Below are 17,211 nucleotides of genomic sequence, written 5' to 3' on the forward strand. Positions count from 1 at the left end.
ATATAGAGAGAGCTTCTTTTTTTTTTCCACGAAAGGCCATGGCCCCCTATGGCCCCCCACTTGGGGATGCCACTGGTTATGTGATAAAATGTAAAAAGAAGTTTGAGAAGTATCAATCCCTTACAGAAGGCATTTATTATGAGACAGGAAGACCTATAAAAATCCATATTTTAATCCCAGAACTGGACTCTAGCTCCAATAAATAATAATTTATGAGGATCATAATTAGAAATGTTGGTTCTTATGGGTTTAGGTTTGTTTCAGTAATAAAACAACAAAAAAATGATCCTTCCCACGTTGCAAATAAACTAGAAATCATATAAAAGAATCCTTTGTGCTTATTGTTGAGATAAGTACACATTAGCTTGTCCTGAAATGCCACAGCTGTGTTTAGCTAACCTCAGCAAGTGAGTCTTTAAAAGGCACCACATGAGATGAGGTTGCTATTTTACAGCGCTCGCTGGCTTGCTTCAGGGTTTGCGGGACACTTTTCTTAGTTTCACTGTCTGGCTCTTCTTTCTGGATCAGGACCAAAGTGTTTTTGGTGAACAGACACAGCTGCACTTACAGCTGGAAATCTGATACATTCCTGGAAGAGATCGGATGCGATTATGAACAATTGAGTGATTATTATGTATTTTCTCGTCTTCTGATGGTTTTATTTCCTCTCAAAACTCTTAATATTGGTTCCAGCTCTCAAAGCCAGCAGGTAGTGGCTTGCAATTATCATTCTTCAGTCACACCAAACCACTTTGCTATTAATCCCGTTGAGTACGCTGAGGCACAGACACATCGCAGCCTCTCTAATTAAGATCTAACCACAGTTCCCATGACTGGTCTGCTACACGACTCCGGTGGGGGGAACTCCAGCGATTTACGGGAAGAATCATAAAACTTTAAACCAGAGCATACCAGGAAACACGGGCCTGAACCTACACTTAGGGACTCCATCATCAGCTAATATAACTACAGAAGTGTTCTTACTCATCCTCTTAGCCGTGCCGGTTTATAGCTCATAAAGGATCAACCGGATTTCATCAGCATGGATTCCTGTTTGAGGCGTTCGGATGACTAATTACACGTGGCAGGGATCCGGCTGCAAATTAGATCATCAATATCTGGCAGATGGAGGAGAAGGAGTCATCTCCAATAACCTGTGAAGGACCTTTTACACAATAGAGCTACTGTTTTTGAGAGAGGAGCGAGGAAGAGCTGGTTTTAAGGATCAACGCTGCTCATTAATCCTAAACTGCTGTGGTGGGACTATGCTTAAGCAGGTCTAACTGTGGATACTTTCAGTTTTGGGCTAAATTTACATTTTTCCATTTGGGTTTTGCTTCTGAAACCAGCACAAGAGCTTAAAAAAACCCAACTAGCCGCTTACAAAAGTTAATGCTTTGTAAGAGGTTTCAAAAACTTCCTGAATGTAACTTCAAAATCAATGGAATCTCCGCCGTTACCTAGCAACCCCAGCCGAGTCCAGCCCCATTACCAAGCAACCCAAGCAGCGTTCTAGAATTATGTAAAGGATTTAATCTGAGTTTTTCCCCCCCTCCTTCATTTTTGGGTTGGGTTTTATATTTTGTGATAATTTAAACTCCAGCATGTGTTTAAAATGCAACTACCAGAACCCAAAGGGTAATAAACAGCTTGCTTTTTGTTTGCCATGCTGCTTTTTGGTAATAAGTTTATATTTTTTGGTTTCTGGAAAGTAAGCGGTAACTTTAGCGGAGTTCTGCCCGTTACCTAGCAACCCAAGCTGAGCTCCAGCACATTTGCTCAGCTGGTTTTGCCGCTTTATGCACTGTACAATGGCTGCTAAAAAAGACAAGTGTTTAGTTGTTGACTTTCCATTCAGAAACCCCTTACTGCATTATTGTAGTTTATGCAGGAGGCTCCACTTTTGTTTTTCAAAGATGTACAGTTGTATAATTGCACATCTGTTTGCGGCCATTTTTAAGTGTGAGTGTAAACGTTGAGTTAGGGGGCAAATAAGCTTCTGCTTATTTGGATCTAAAGTGACAAGAGCCCCTAAAACAGCTCATTCTCAAAATATGCAGAACCGAGCAGATTAAAATCTCATTATCTAAGAATAATTTAGCAGGAAAAAATGTGATGGACATGTTTTATATAGCCCATGGACCTATTCTAACTTGTTCAAGGAAGCATAATAGGTCACCTATAAGTATCTGTTCTTTCTAGTATAAAGTTTCTACTCCACTACATTTCTATAATGTGTTGCGTAACATGTTACATTCATGTCCCACTGCGATTTTGTTTCATTAATTTGAAAGTAATCAATGACTTATTTGAGTTAACCAGTAAAAAAAGTGACTCCATGTGGCTCAACACTCTGAAAATTAAAATATTGTTCACTATTGACATTACACAGTTGGTTATACAGTGTTTTCTTAACTGTGGCAAACTGGAGTTGAAATATCTCTGAAAATGACCGGAGCCTATGAGTTAGGTGTGTCTAATGTCCTTGTTTTAGGCTGACAACTTTTACTTCAAAGTGTTTACTGCCGCTGAAATAACACATTGGTTTTGCTTTGAGTTAAATAAAAACTTTCAAAGGTAAAGTCATTCCTCTTTTTATATTCCTTAATGGATTTAACTCCATTAAGGTGCACAGAGTCCCAAGTCTAAATGTCAGCTGTGTCACAGAGGTTAAACACAATAAAAACATGCACACTATTGAGGTATTAAAGGAAATACATACGTAGACACACTTAGTGATATTCTTGTCTGTTTTTTTTGTCTGTTTATTTGTATTTTTACTTAAGTGCAGTGTTTAAGTACTGTCTCCACCACTGCTAGTCTGTAAACAAGCAGATTTCATGCAATCAAACCCCAGTGCGGTCGCTAGACGTTGTAAATAACACTTGCTGCTGAAGTCAAACTGGAAATAAGAGGCATAAAAGTCAAAGCTGCCACACCTGCTGAGTCATAACATCTCTGAAGATCCTGACTCAGCTTAGCCGACGTGGACAAATGTGTTTCTCTAGAGGATCAATCACAGCAACATCTGTTCCTTTAAGGCCGTTAGAGAAGAGTGGTGGGAAATAACTAGAAGTCTTTGTAAAATCTCCGAGTAAAATCAGAATCAGATTTATTGTGTGCAAGAAATTTGACTTTGGTTTCACACTTTCAAACTGTAGAGACAGTAAGTATCAATATATGACCTTTAGGGGGCGCCACATGGAGCAGACACACCATGCATAGGCTCTTTCTGCCTGTCTTCCTCTCCAGTTACTAGTGATTATAGGCTACTAAAGCCACAAAACCTTTTTAATAATATGTCAACTGTAAAGGAAAAAATATAAAAGCTAAAATAGTAATATTTACTTTTTTTTATTAAAGGCAGGTTGTAAAAGTGCAAATCAGATTATTTTTGTTTCAGTTCCTTGTTTTAGTTCCTTTAGTTTTCTTCTACTTGACAATTAATGCATGTTAGTGATGTAATAATCTATTGAATCTCACTTTTCCACCTCCTTTTTCAAACCGACCATCTTGTTGGATTAAAGTCATAGACCTAGATGTCAGTAAATGTCTGAGTACCAGCTGAGGCTTTTATTTGATCAATCATTTTGTGTTGCGTTTTCCACAGCGTTGGTGACAAAGCTGCAGTTTGGAGCAAATGAGACAAGATTACCTCTCTAGAAGATGCCGTCCACTCCTCAATCACCACATTTGGAGGACGCTGTGGAAGGTTTTCCCTCCAGTGGATTGCTAAGGTCGGTCTAAGGTGGTTTTGTTGGCAGGGTCTCTTGGCGGTCTGGTATGTGGCCCCCTGACCTCGGCCCTCCGGACATGCAGCTCACCCTGCCCAGCTTTGGGAGCGTGTTCGAGGATGTTGAGGAGCTTCAGGCGCCGCTGTCCTTTGGGGGTCTCCGCCAGCCGTCGCTGCATTCAGGCGGTCTGTGCTCCCTTCCCAGAACTTCGCTGGGATGTAACCCCAACTCCCTGCTCAGCTGCAAAACAGCAGGACCCCACTTAGAAAAAACTGTGGAGGATTTTGTCATTACAGGTCAAACAGAGCTAAAAACTAACACTCAGAGGGTCAGCTGCTACCCTCAGCCCTCTCTTCCCATTTCATACATGTTAACCAGTTGTGCCAAGTCTCCATCTTTTGAATCTCTGCCTTCGTCCGTTTCTCCTTCTTCATCATCTTCAATTATTACCTCACACGTGCCTTATTCTGATCACCATCAAAAAGTGCCGTCACAACAACTCAATCTACAGGACGATTACTGTTCAATTAAACAAGAACCTCCAGATGATTTCTTGCCGTGTAAAAGGGAGCCGTTTCAAATAGCCAACCAACAGGGGGAGCTGTTCCGACTTGGCCAGCTTCCTCGGGGTAACGATGCTCAGGACAGAAGCCAGTCCCCCAGCCTCAGTAGACCAGCAGGACCGGACCTCATGCTGGACCAGCAGGAGCAGTCGTGTCATTGGATCGACTGCAGCGCCACTTACAGCAGCCAGGAGGAGCTGGTGAGGCACATCGAAAAGGTGCACATCGATCAGCGTAAAGGGGAGGAGTTTGCATGTTTCTGGACCGGTTGTGTCCGACGGCACAAACCCTTCAACGCTCGCTACAAGCTGCTTATCCACATGAGGGTCCATTCTGGAGAAAAACCTAATAAATGCATGGTGAGTCTTCTTTCTTAGCCTTAAAAGTGGTCTATTGTGCTTAATTGAATAGGTTAGGATCAGTCTATGGGTTTTACCAAACATGTTCATTACATTTTTTGTACAAAATCCTTCGTAGGTAGTGAGATTTTAGTTTGGTCAGTTCTTCCCATTTTGAGCACCTTTCAGACTGAGCTGTTTTAGGGGCGTTTTGTCACTTTAAATCCAAATAACATGCTGCTGGCCACATCCCCCGACTCAGCTTATACACTCACAAATGAAAATAGCTGCAAATAGATGCGCAAATATACAACCGTACATCTTTGAAAAGCAGAAGTGGAACCCCCTGCACAACCAACAAGAACACAAAAAGTGGTTTCTGGGTGGTAAGTCAACAACAAAACACTTGCATACAGCAGCAAAACCAGCTGACAAAACGTGCTGGAGCTCCCCCAAGGTTTCAAGGTAACGGGCAGAACTCGTTACCTGGGGTTGCTAGGTAACGGCGCAAGTTTTTGAAACGGCTTAATTTCCAGACTTCAAAAAACATTAACTTATTTTCAAAAAACGGCATGGCAAACAGGAAGCAAGATGCGTATAAATAATCACAAATTATAAGACAAACCCCTTCGCCCCAAAAAACTCCAACTAAATCCTTGCTATAATACCACAGAAAATATATATATTCTCTGTTAGAATTGTCATACCAGGAACTTCTTTAGAAAATATTGGCATATTCTGTGAAATAAATATAAAAATATAGTGCCAATGTAAAAGTATTTATTCCACAGAATGTGGAATAGATTTTTGCGGGGTGATTTGGTTTGTTTTCTAAAACTCTAGCATAGATTATGTAAATGTAATACCTGTAATTTTGCCTTTATTTTACTGTTAACAACAGGTGATTTGTACGTCTCAGGGCTACAGACACATCCTGCATTCATGCATTCATTGAATAAAGCCCTGTTTCTTTCTCTCTATGCATGAGTAAGGGAAACATGGCAGAGGAAACAGTTTTGATCATCTGCATGTCTAACAGACAGTCTGATCAGTCTGACACAGAGGCGAACTGAAAGCAGGTTCAGACCAGCCAAGCCCCGCCAGGGTTTTTAAATGACCTGACGTAAAGGTCAAAATGGTGAGATTTGGTTTGGGAGTGCCTGTTTACATTCTCTTGTGAATTACTTTCAACATCAGGGCACTGTGTGACCTATAACGTCGTTAAAATGGCTCACAAAGCCATTTTAACAATCGTTTTCCCAATATATCTACATATAAAATATAAATTTTAGCAACACTAAAGAATTAATACAAACAAAAACCTAAAGAAATGGTAAAGCTTTTTGTAAATGATAAAATGTTCAATTTCTGTTGAGAAATCAATAACAGCCTGCCCCATGTATCAGGGTGCATTCACACTGGCCATGTTTAAACCACTTTAATTGAACTCTAGTCCATTTGTCTAAAAAGTCCGGTTCATTTGGGGTTGTGTGAATTCACAAATGAACTTTGACCTGCCTACAAACCTAGATCCCTGTTCAATTGAAGTGAACTCTGGCACAGTTTGAATTCATATGTGAACAGCAAGCGGACAGGAGACCACCAAAAGCAGGAAGTGAACTACAGTGCAGGGTATTCTGGGTAAATACAACCAAAACAAAAGTAAGAGTCTAAAGCTGGCGGGAGAAATGGCTTGTGATCTTTTGCCAAAGACAAAAGAGAAATCCTACAACTGCTAAAATATGACATAACTCCATGTTTGTTTACATTTTGTGAAGATAATAATCTGTGCCTTCTTCTGAGATTTTTGTGTCGTTTTCTTCAGTTGTTGTTGGTGCAGCGCCACCACAGGCAAGGAGGGGAACAGGTTTTTCAATTAGTCTGGATTTGTTTGACAGTGCCGTGTGAAAGCAAATCATATCAACTGTATCAGATGTGAAACAAAACAACCTCACAGTTACACATTCACAACTCCCTGAACAAACCAGACTTTCCAGGCAAACGAACTAGAGTTTGAATAAAGTGAACTAAACAAGGCTGGTGTGAATGCACCCTAACTTTGTGTGGATTCATGTAGTTGAAAACCTTTCTGAAACCGATCCAGTGTGTACAATATTATTTTTTTAAACAATGTGGCAGAGAGTTTTGCTTTTATAAAGACCAGGTAACGTCTATGCAAGGTCTTAGTTTGTGCTCCATACAATAAAAAACATTTTCTGTTTTCTTCTGTATGTATTTGAAAGAAAACATTATCCATGTGTAACCAGGTCCATACACGCTCTCAGTATTAATGTCAGTGTTCGGCTTCAGTATTTTAACATTTAAAAAAAGCACAGAGATGAAGAGTAAAGCAGACCGCATCATGTTTTAGAAATAGTACGTGTAAGGTTTCTGCCTCTGAGCCAACAGTGTCGTTCTTCATCAATCATGTCATCAGTCATTCTCTTCATCACATCTGCACCAGGACGACCAAATTCCCCTCTCTGAGAGCCACTCTGTTATTCCCCTCTGTCATCAGCCCAAAACTCTGATTAATAATTCATTTAAAAGGTTTCACACGCTTCCTATTTAACTGAATCACTTCATTACTGTGTCCTGCGCCACTGCCCGCTCATAAATGTATTACTCTGGATTAATATTAAATCTACATCAACACCAAAAATTATTCACCGGTCACGCTTGAGCTAAATGAATAACGTGATTTCATTTTAATCAACTGCTATGACTTGGACATGTCGGTGAAGTCACCACTGGTGCTGCAGTGGAAAATGAATGTCTCGCATGAATGTGGTCAGTGTTTATTAACGTATTCTGAATTATTTACCAGCCTGTAATGTCGGCAGGTGTTATTCAGGCTGTAAACACGAGTCCCCAAAGAGTTTTTAAATCCAAAATGTTCCTGTTATGATTTATTGGACTGCAGTGAGAATACCATAAGGGTACACCAACAGTTATCCCATTAGCAGAAAATACCTTTGAAGAAACTTTTATATTTCTGTGGCCGGAAAAGATTGCTCACACCTCTGTTAAATTTCTGTGAATTTATGCAGAATTGTTTTTGTACATGTCATTTGTTTATTTTTTCCCGTTTCTATGTCCATGCCATTAAATTAAATTATGAGACTTATTACTCTGTTATCTTGTAACGTCCATTCAAATTTATGTGGTAAGTAATAATTTGCTTACAGAAATTGAGTTTTACTTAACATTACATGTTCAGTGTTGACATTTCGCTCTAGATTTGCTACTTACACTACAGATTTTTAAGGGTAATTGTGTCAAATCAACCAGAGATTGGCAACTAAAACTCTAGATTTTATTAGAATTTAGCTTGCTGGGTTTCCTTGGATAATTTTCTTTTCTTTTAACAATTTAGCTGTAAACTGAACTTAGCTGCAAAGTCTAGTTACTTAAATTTATCTGTATGACATGGCTGTCATACAGATGTTTGTGATTTTTTAATAAATTGGCACCCAATAAGTAAACTTAATTGATTTTCTAAACATGAATACATTTAGCTTCACCTTCAAACTGTCTTTAATGTTTCTTTATAAGTCAACCTTTGACTAGTAGCATCAATCTGTATCTAGATTTATAAGGTAGAAACATGAGAAGAAGCTTCGTTAAAAAAAACAACAAAAAAACGTTTTTGTATTCAATTAAATAATTCAATGTATTCAGAAAGGCTACATTTTTAAAAGCATCAGTTGGAAGTTTAAAACATAAATTTTCTTTGTTAATTTATGCGTTAAAGTCACGTTTGTTTTTCCAGCTTTGGAGCTTCAAATCTGCAGCTTCTTGAAAGCTGGAAGTTTCTCAGGAATTCATCTGTTTACATGCGGTCTGAACTGTATTTTTATATTCAGGTGGTTTCAGGCCTTGTATTAATTAATCATCGTGATGTAGTGGGATATTTTTTTACGTAAAGACTTATTAAAATAAATGAGGTGAGTGACATTTACAGAGTCATTAGTGGGAACTAATAAAACCTGGAGCGAATGTTTGGAAGGAAAACAGTTTAGATGAAAGCCGTTCTTCCTGCCCTCAGACTCGCACCTTGAAGAGGTTTGAAGCCCATATTCCAAGAAATTACCAGTGGTTTTCAAAAGCAAATACTCTCTGCTGCTTAATTTGTCATCTTAACAAAGTTCTTCATTATAAACTTAAGTATGAAAAATTAACTGCTGAAGGGAATGTTTGCTCCTTGTCTGGATTTAGTCCAGAGAACAACCCACCACCTGTGTGTGTTTTTGGTTTATTTCACCTAATTGTGATCCATTTCCATTAAAAAGTAACTTAACTAATTGGTTCTTTTGAAATATTTACTTTTTTAAACATAAAAAGATTAAAGTTTGTTTTTATTTTACAATATAATGTCAAAGGGACGATGACATTAAGACTATAGATTAAATTGCAGTTTTATTTTATGTCACTCCTATGTAAAATTTGTTATTAGTGAGTCATACAAATTCGTTATGTGCTTTAATTTTTTATAACAAACAAAAATTATGTTTTTATGAGTTGTATGAAGAATATGATTCTGAGTCATACCAGCAGTGTTAAATATCATTCAAGGGAGTTTTACCTTGTAAGATTTAAAAAACACCAATAAATATAAAAGTTGTTGTGGTGAATACACTGGGATTCATATAATTATAGGAGGCACTACCAATTGATCCCAGAGCAGGCTTACTAGCAGATTGCTGATCTCAGTTTATGTAATGATGCAAACATTAATACAGCATGGAAAATAATAACCTCTCAACAATTTTCTTACTCTGTTTACATTGTTTTTAGAATCAATTGTAAATCTTATTAAATCAACTCACAAAAACTGCAAATAATATTTTCTAAAAGTTTTCCATCTTATCAAACTGTCTAGCTTCACAAATAGATCAAATCTGAAGAAACATTTGGAGTCAATCTGACAGATCAAATCCCACCAGGTGGTGCTAAGCAGAGAACTGCGACATGAACAGGAGGTCCGCCACAACTTTGTTTATTTCTCATTTCTGAGTGACTTTAAATTTTAGGGAATAAAACTCTTCATCATAAAATTACAAGAGCACAGTTCAAGTTGTTTTCCTGGAAGCAATCAAAACACATGAAGCGCAAAAACAGTTTTTCTCTCTGATTTGTAATTGCGCAATGTTATTGTACTCAACTGAGTATTGTCCATTTTTTTCCTTCCCTTCATCTTTTTTTTTTTTTGGTTTTAGTTCGAAGGCTGCTCCAAGGCATTTTCACGTCTGGAGAACCTGAAGATCCACTTGCGGAGCCACACAGGAGAAAAACCGTACATCTGCCAACACCCAGGCTGCATGAAGGCCTTCAGCAACTCCAGTGACCGAGCCAAACACCAGCGCACCCATCTGGACACGGTCAGTCAGCACATGCACAAATGTTTTTTTACATATTTGTTATGAGACAGATAATCTGAAAAGATCAATTTCCTTCACCTCTTCGCTGAACTACTGCTGTCGTCTGAAGAAATGCATCTCTCCCGGTCAGAAACAACCAATCAGAGCCAAGAGGCGGGTCTTAATGCTGTCAGCCAACCTCGTGAATGAGCTGCTAAATGTGCTATTGGCAAAAAACCATCTTATCATTGCAGGAAAACGGCTATGCTAGCTGCAGCGTAACAGAGAGTAATGGGATTATAATGAGAAAGGATTATAATGGTTTTGGGTTTTTTATTAGTGTTTGGTTTTATCTCGTTGTGACTTTTTGTTTGTCTTATTTAGTTAGTTTTAATTTTGTTTTTCAAATTCAAAAACACTTCACTGATCCCAAAGGATCAATGAACTCACATTAAGTCATTATTGAGTGTGTTTGCTTTTTATCAGTAGTAGTGGTTTTAGTTTTTTTTAATGTTTTGGTTAATTTTTAGGTGCAGAATTTAAAAAAGCCAAATTATTATATTGTGATTATGTATACATTTGGTAATGAATACTCATAACAGAAGATACAATAAAAATTTTTTATTACTGTTGAAAAACAATAATTAATTATAAACTGATTTATTATAAACTGATTTATTATTATCTGTTTATAATAAACTTATTATAATAAATCAGTTTATAAGTGCCATAAACTGATTTTGTGGGGGAAGGGTGATTATTTAAGGCTAGTAAATAGATTCATAAACACAAAAATGAAGAATATAATATCTATAATTTGAATATATTTTACTTACTTTTTGCAAAGGCACAATATAGTTCCAATTAGTTATGATTTTTCCTCATCGATTTCCGTTTTTATTTATTTCAGTTAACAAAAATGTTTTCACAATTTCAGTTTCGGTTATTTTGTCATTTTAGTTAACTATAATAAACTTGGTGAGCAGCGCCACACGTAGAGTGATTGACAGCGCTAAGACCCGCCTCCTGGCTCTGACTGGTTGGAAAAGCAAACTTTTTTCACAGATTGTCACATCATAGTGATCGTCATAGTATCAACAAATACATAAAAAATATTTTTAATAAAAATAAATATCACAACAAAAAGGAAACGATTATATAAACTTTACCATGTAAATCAGTGGTCCCCAAACTACGGCCCGCGGGCCAGATCCGGCCCGCCTCCACATTTGGTCCGGCCTCCTGAACAATACCAGAGAGCATTCAGATTTTTTTTCATATATTGTATTTTCCGGTTTATATGTGGATTTTTCTTCAACCACCAGGGGGATCTTTAGCAGGAAGTGTGTCCTGTAAACTGTGGGTGTTTTGTATTGCATGGCATATTGCTGCCATCTGTTGGAACTGCTTGACTGCTTACGGTTGTTTGCTAGTGGTAGAGCTTGTTATGAACGCCGCATTCCAGGTTGAATTCTTCGAAGCAATGCCTGTAAGTAGCAGCTTATACTTCAAAACGAGCCTTTATGTTAACATATGAGAAATTCATATGCAAAAGCTACTTTCCCTCAATGGAATATATACTAGTCAGTCCCAGTGACCGTTTCACTAACGGTTTTTGCCCATGTGCTTTCTGGGTAAAAATCAATCGAGAACCCCCCCTTCCGACTCTGGCCCCCCACCAGAAAAGGGAATAGTTATGTGGCCCTCACAGGAAAAGGTTTGGGGACCACTGATGTAAATGATAGTAAGCTGTAGTTTTTTGGCTTTAATGTTTTACATGTAACTTTATTTTACGGCTACATATATTTTCCAAATGATAATTGAATTAGTTGAGAGCGCATTTCCAAGACACACATATAAATCCGGTTTAATTTAAAGAGCCGCTGCGCCTCTCGCTTCCCGTCTCCGCCTGATATACGGTCTCAGCTCAGTGGAAACGTTGCTCTGCAGACTTTCTGTGGATTTACTCCCAAAGCCCGCAGTTATTTTTACTCCTGCTGACAAGCAATGAGGATTTAGCTGTAATCCAGCGAATCAGAGCTCTTATTACACGGATGAGATGTCGCGCTCTGTTGTTGTTACAGCAGGACCAGAAAGCTGGTCTCTCCCTCTTGTGGTTTCACGCTGGCTAATGGCGGTTTTTGGTTGCGTCACAAATCAAGAATCAGACACTTCTGGCGCCATTTTGGAGGCCCAGCAGAGGAATGTCTGCATGTAAGTAATTGTTGAATATAAGAATAACAACCTTTTTTTTTTTAAACTTTAAGTTTAATAAAATAACTTAAATTGTGCTGGGGTAATTTTATGATAAAGGAATTTTTATTCCCCATAATTTAGAGACGCTCAGAAACGTAAAGTAAACAAACGACTGGCGCTCATAAAGTCAGAGAAATTTGGATTATTCAAACTCGTCTTCCTTAGATTTTTGGTGCTTCCATATCATTTTAAAGCTGTAATTATTCTCTATGTTTTCCACATTTAAAGTAAAATCAGCTGACATGTAAACATTGTTGTTAATTATGGTTTTTTTTCACTTGTTATGTTTTGTTCTCATCAATTAATTTGACAACATTCAGTCGTTTTAAGTAAAATAGGAATACGAACAGGGCTTTACTCATCCATTTTGAGTAGAAAATAATGAAAAAGTATAATAATTTCACTTCAACTCATCTTCTAATCAGATGAAGAGAATGTAAAGTTTGTTTTTTTATCTATCAGTTTTATTTGTGTTGCCTTGAATTTATATTTAAAAACAACACAAGCATTTTTAGTATCTGAAAACAGAAAGATGTGAATTATTTAAATGTTAGTAATATGAAATGTTGCTATAAAGCAAGACGTTTGTAGTGATATTTGGTTTTAAAACTTGTTTGGTTTAGATGTGTGACTTATAGAAAGTTTTACTGCATCAAGAATAAAATAATGACTGAATATGAAAGTTTTATTTTTAATGTTTGATTATTTTTTCTATTTTATTACATTTTTTTCTGCTTACATTTGTTTTTCATGAATTTATTCATTTTATTTTGTTTCATTCATACACTGATATTGTGATATGAAATATTATTCAGCCATATATGTGAATAAATGTAAATTTCTGCTGGATTTTAAATTATTTAAGTTGTTTGTCCATTTACAAACATAACAGAGTTTCTTTATGATTTAGTAATTTTTATTGTTCCCTAAACACTAATTTCTGCTTTTTTTACTTCTTATAAACACAAATGAAGCTTTAAAATGCTCATATAAATGTTTGTTTCTGAATCCTCCTCTTGCTTTTCTCCCTTTAAGCTTTCAGATGAAAGGTAAATACGCTGCACAGCATTTCCTTTTTCTGAGCAGTCTGCACAAACTTCTCCATATTCATCCTATATCTTTATGTGAGATGTGTTGATGAGGCTCAGCTGGATATTCTTTAATCTATAATGCTGTTAATAATCAAAACTACAACATAAAGTAGCCTGTAAATCAGTTTTGTTGCAGTTTTCTGATTTTTCCTTGTCGTGTTTTTGTTGACAGAAACCGTACGCCTGTCAGATCCCCGGATGCACCAAGCGCTACACCGATCCCAGTTCGTTAAGGAAACACGTTAAAGCTCACTCTGCCAAGGGCCTGCAGGAGAGAGAGGTCAAGGTACGCGCAGTCGCCCCACATCACTCCCCTGATCTTCAGCATGGGAAACACACAATTTATCTGAAACGGAAATCAGCTTAGAAGAGGCACAAAAATCACCCATTCACTTATCCATCCATCCATCCATCCATCCATCCATCCATCCATCCATCCATCCATCCATCCATCCATCCATCCATCCATCCATCCATCCACCCACCCACGCACTTATTCCTCTGTTCATCCATCAACATTTTAAGATTATTGCTCGTAAATCATAAAAACAAATATCTTTTTAATTTTTAAAGTTTTAATGTTTTTATTGGTCTCTGTTTGAAGCCATCAGACAGGAAAGTGGGTAAAGAGAGAGAGGAGGATGGATGTGCAGTAAAGGTCATCAGGTCAAGTCTTGGGCCTGTGACGGCCGAGTTCAGGCCTGAGGTTGAGCTTTAGTCCTGCACCGCCGCCGCGCCCCTGGCAAATATTCGTTTTTATGTAACTTTCAAACAAAGCCAAGAGGCTCCAGGTCTGAGTCTCTGTCGTGCTGAGGAGATGGAGATCAGCAACACGAGGAAAACATGTTTATTATTCAGTAGGATGAAATAAAACAAAACTATTACCCAAACTCTCTGGAAGTCGGAATAGTGGGCCTATTGTTCTGCGTTATCTGGGCTTTGTTTGTTTTCCGTGGACCATGAGTGACACTGCGTTTGGTGCGTTTTCAGATGCCTTATTGGTTTAAACAGAACAACATGTGCTTCAGTGTTATGACAAAGCCAACACACCCTGCGCTGCAGTAAACCCTCTGGGGCTAAATAAAACTTTGAAACACACACTTCATAAACATTCACTTTGAAAACTCCCCACGGTTACAATATTCTTAAAGCTTATGTGACCGAGCTATTGAAGCTTGTATCTTCATAAACATTGATTTGGGCGCATTTTCTCCGCTGATTATACATGCTTAGGTCTTTGGCAGTCGCTGAGAGCTTCCTCTGTCAGTTAAACGTCTCAGAAAGTCCTCAGGGATGTTCTGTTAACGGACGATAATAAAGTAAATTGTCCCGCTTTTATTTTATTCAAACATCTTGGACCGACTTGCCTGACAGGATTTCTGGATTCTGTTCCTCATGAGGACGAAGCACAACACGAAACGAGAACCAGGCCTCGTATACGTGGAAAAATGAACAGTAGAACATGAAAATAAATGTGCTTTCTATTGATCTACTGTATGTAATCAAAGTCGGTCCCTTTCAGTTGGAGCTGCTTGGGAACTGCGCGGCCGAAACACACAAATTAGACGCTCCAGTTTTTACATGCACTTTTTTCTGCTGTTGCTGCACATCTGTTTTTCTGTTCTGCTCCGATATTGTAAATAGCCTGCTGTCTTTTTAATGGTCAATACACATGCACATAAAATTTATTTTAAAAAGTCATTACGCTCTGTTGCACATCCATTGGATTGAGTAGAATATCTCAGTTTCTGATAAGTGCGCAGTGTTTCTTATGTATTTTATGTATAATAGTACTACTAGTTTTTTTTTTTATATATATATATATTGATAATACATTTTGACCTTTTGTGTGAATCTACTTGTCTTTATGCTGCTAATGCACCTGAATTTCTCCACTATTAGGCAGTAAAAGTATTCATACTTTATACTTTTACACATTTTGCCAAGTTGCAACTTTAAAGGAGACCTATTACTTTTCCTTGAACAAGTTAGGATAAGTTTATGGGCTAAATAAAGCATGTTTATTGAATATTTTGGATAAAGTAATTATTAGATAATGAGATTTTAGTCTGGTCAGTCCTGCCTATAGACCTCCTTTCAGAACGAGCTGTTTTAGGGACTCTGTCTCTTTAAATTCAAATGAGCTGCTGCTGGCCCCGCCCCCTAACTCAATGTTTACACTTCAGCGCTTCATGGGTCAGATCTGGGGCAATAATGATTGACTATAATAAGGAAACTTTTCAAATATCATTTCTAAAGATAGAAACTATCAGTGGTTCAAGACCCAATCAGGACAGCAACCAACAATTATTTTAGTAAATGATTATTCCATCACTTATTCTAGCCAATAACCGATTAATCAGCTCAGAAAATATGCCACATTCTGCAGACTTGTGACGGCCGAGTTCAGGACTAAGGTCGAGCATAACTGCCTATGCTTATTTTATACAAAATTAGAAACAAATGCAATTAAACACAATTCATTTTAAAATAATAAAATATTTTATTGCCTAAAATACAACAGTGGAGCATTTCTTCAGTGTTCGCTTGATCATTTGCTAGAAATTATGCTAAAAAATGATAAAACAAAAATACTTCTAACATCAATATGTGGAAAAACTCAACCCTTTCTGCTCAACCTAATGTCAGTACAGTGTACAGAGCCGATCTGTTTTTTGGATTAGCTGATTAAAAATGTGATTAAAAAAGGTGCTTAATAGTTTTGGGTTTTATTTTTCACTTGAATGTAAAATGCATGTAAGTTTCAGGGCTGGACAGTAAATCAGAAACAATGCATACTGAGATAGACACGTGATCAAAAATCACTAGATAATATTAATACGAAGGAAAGTTGGTGGAATCAACTGACTCTCTCACTCTTTGGTTACCTAGCAACTCATTCTGTGGTTGCCTAGCAACGGCCTGCTGAGCAACCGCAGCTGCAGTTTCTGGTTCTGCCTCTTCGCCTCATAACTGTCTATAAATAAACAACAACGATGTGGAGTGAAAACTGTGGATGAAAGAGGAAAGGTGACGCCACCAGTTTGGCAATATTTTAAATATTTAAAGATATATAATCAATAATGATCAATATCAACTGATTTGAAATGCTTATTTTGTGGTTTTTCAGCCATATTGTCCAGCTCTAGTGTGTTGTTTTTGTGCAGTTTTGGCCGAATTGAATGTGTTGTTCTTTCTTCAAATGGCCTTTTTAAGAGTCCGTATACTCCAGTTAACAATTTACCAATAACTAAATTAGTTGATGATTATTTCAATAAATGATTGGACACAATTAATCTGATTGATTCCGAATATTAATATGTCACGTTTTCATATTTTTCCATGTAAAAAAATGTTTAAGAAAACAAGCATAATCTTCCTTTTACATGGAATCCCAATAAAATACTCTGACACTTGTGGTTATAACGTGAGAGAAGTGGGAAAGCACTGTTTGGCAAAGCGCCGTGATTACTCTCATTCCTTCACATGCAACATAAGAGCGCAGCTCCGTCGTTAAGGCCGAACATCTGTATTGTGTCTTACTCGCAGGCTCATGTGCATACCGTGTTGGAATCGGACATTTTGAGTGACTGCTTGGCGAGGCAGCATCTCCACAGCTCGGCCTGCTCCCACCAGCGGGAAAACAGCTCGCCTCTACCAGCCTTGGATGACTTCACAGGTACGAAACAGTAGCAAGCGTCTGTGTTTACCCTCCAACAAAGAGATGTTGTAACCGCTCAAACACCTGGGCTGTTTCTCCCATCGCCTCATTCGCTCCTTTTCCGCTCCCTCCCGCCTCATTCCTGCTACCATAGCTCATCGCGCCGGTGTTTACCTTGTCCAATTACCGGGCGCTGAACGCAGGCGGG

The 17,211-nt window shown here is 37.9% G+C and overlaps 1 protein-coding gene across 1 annotated transcript in view; it reads left to right on the forward strand.

Moving 5' to 3' along the window:
- LOC103479539 (zinc finger protein GLIS1-like) overlaps positions 1–17,211 on the forward strand; it is a 39,229-nt gene that overhangs the window by 12,373 nt on the left and 9,645 nt on the right. The window contains exons 2-5 of the mRNA XM_008434029.2: positions 3,611–4,656; positions 9,855–10,016; positions 13,515–13,628; positions 16,892–17,021. Of these exons, the coding sequence (XP_008432251.1) occupies positions 3,784–4,656; positions 9,855–10,016; positions 13,515–13,628; positions 16,892–17,021 (1,279 nt within the window). The 5' untranslated portion in view covers positions 3,611–3,783. The remainder of the gene's footprint in view (positions 1–3,610; positions 4,657–9,854; positions 10,017–13,514; positions 13,629–16,891; positions 17,022–17,211) is intronic.

Source organism: Poecilia reticulata, linkage group LG17 (assembly GCF_000633615.1).
Source record: "Poecilia reticulata strain Guanapo linkage group LG17, Guppy_female_1.0+MT, whole genome shotgun sequence".
NCBI lineage: Eukaryota > Metazoa > Chordata > Actinopteri > Cyprinodontiformes > Poeciliidae > Poecilia > Poecilia reticulata.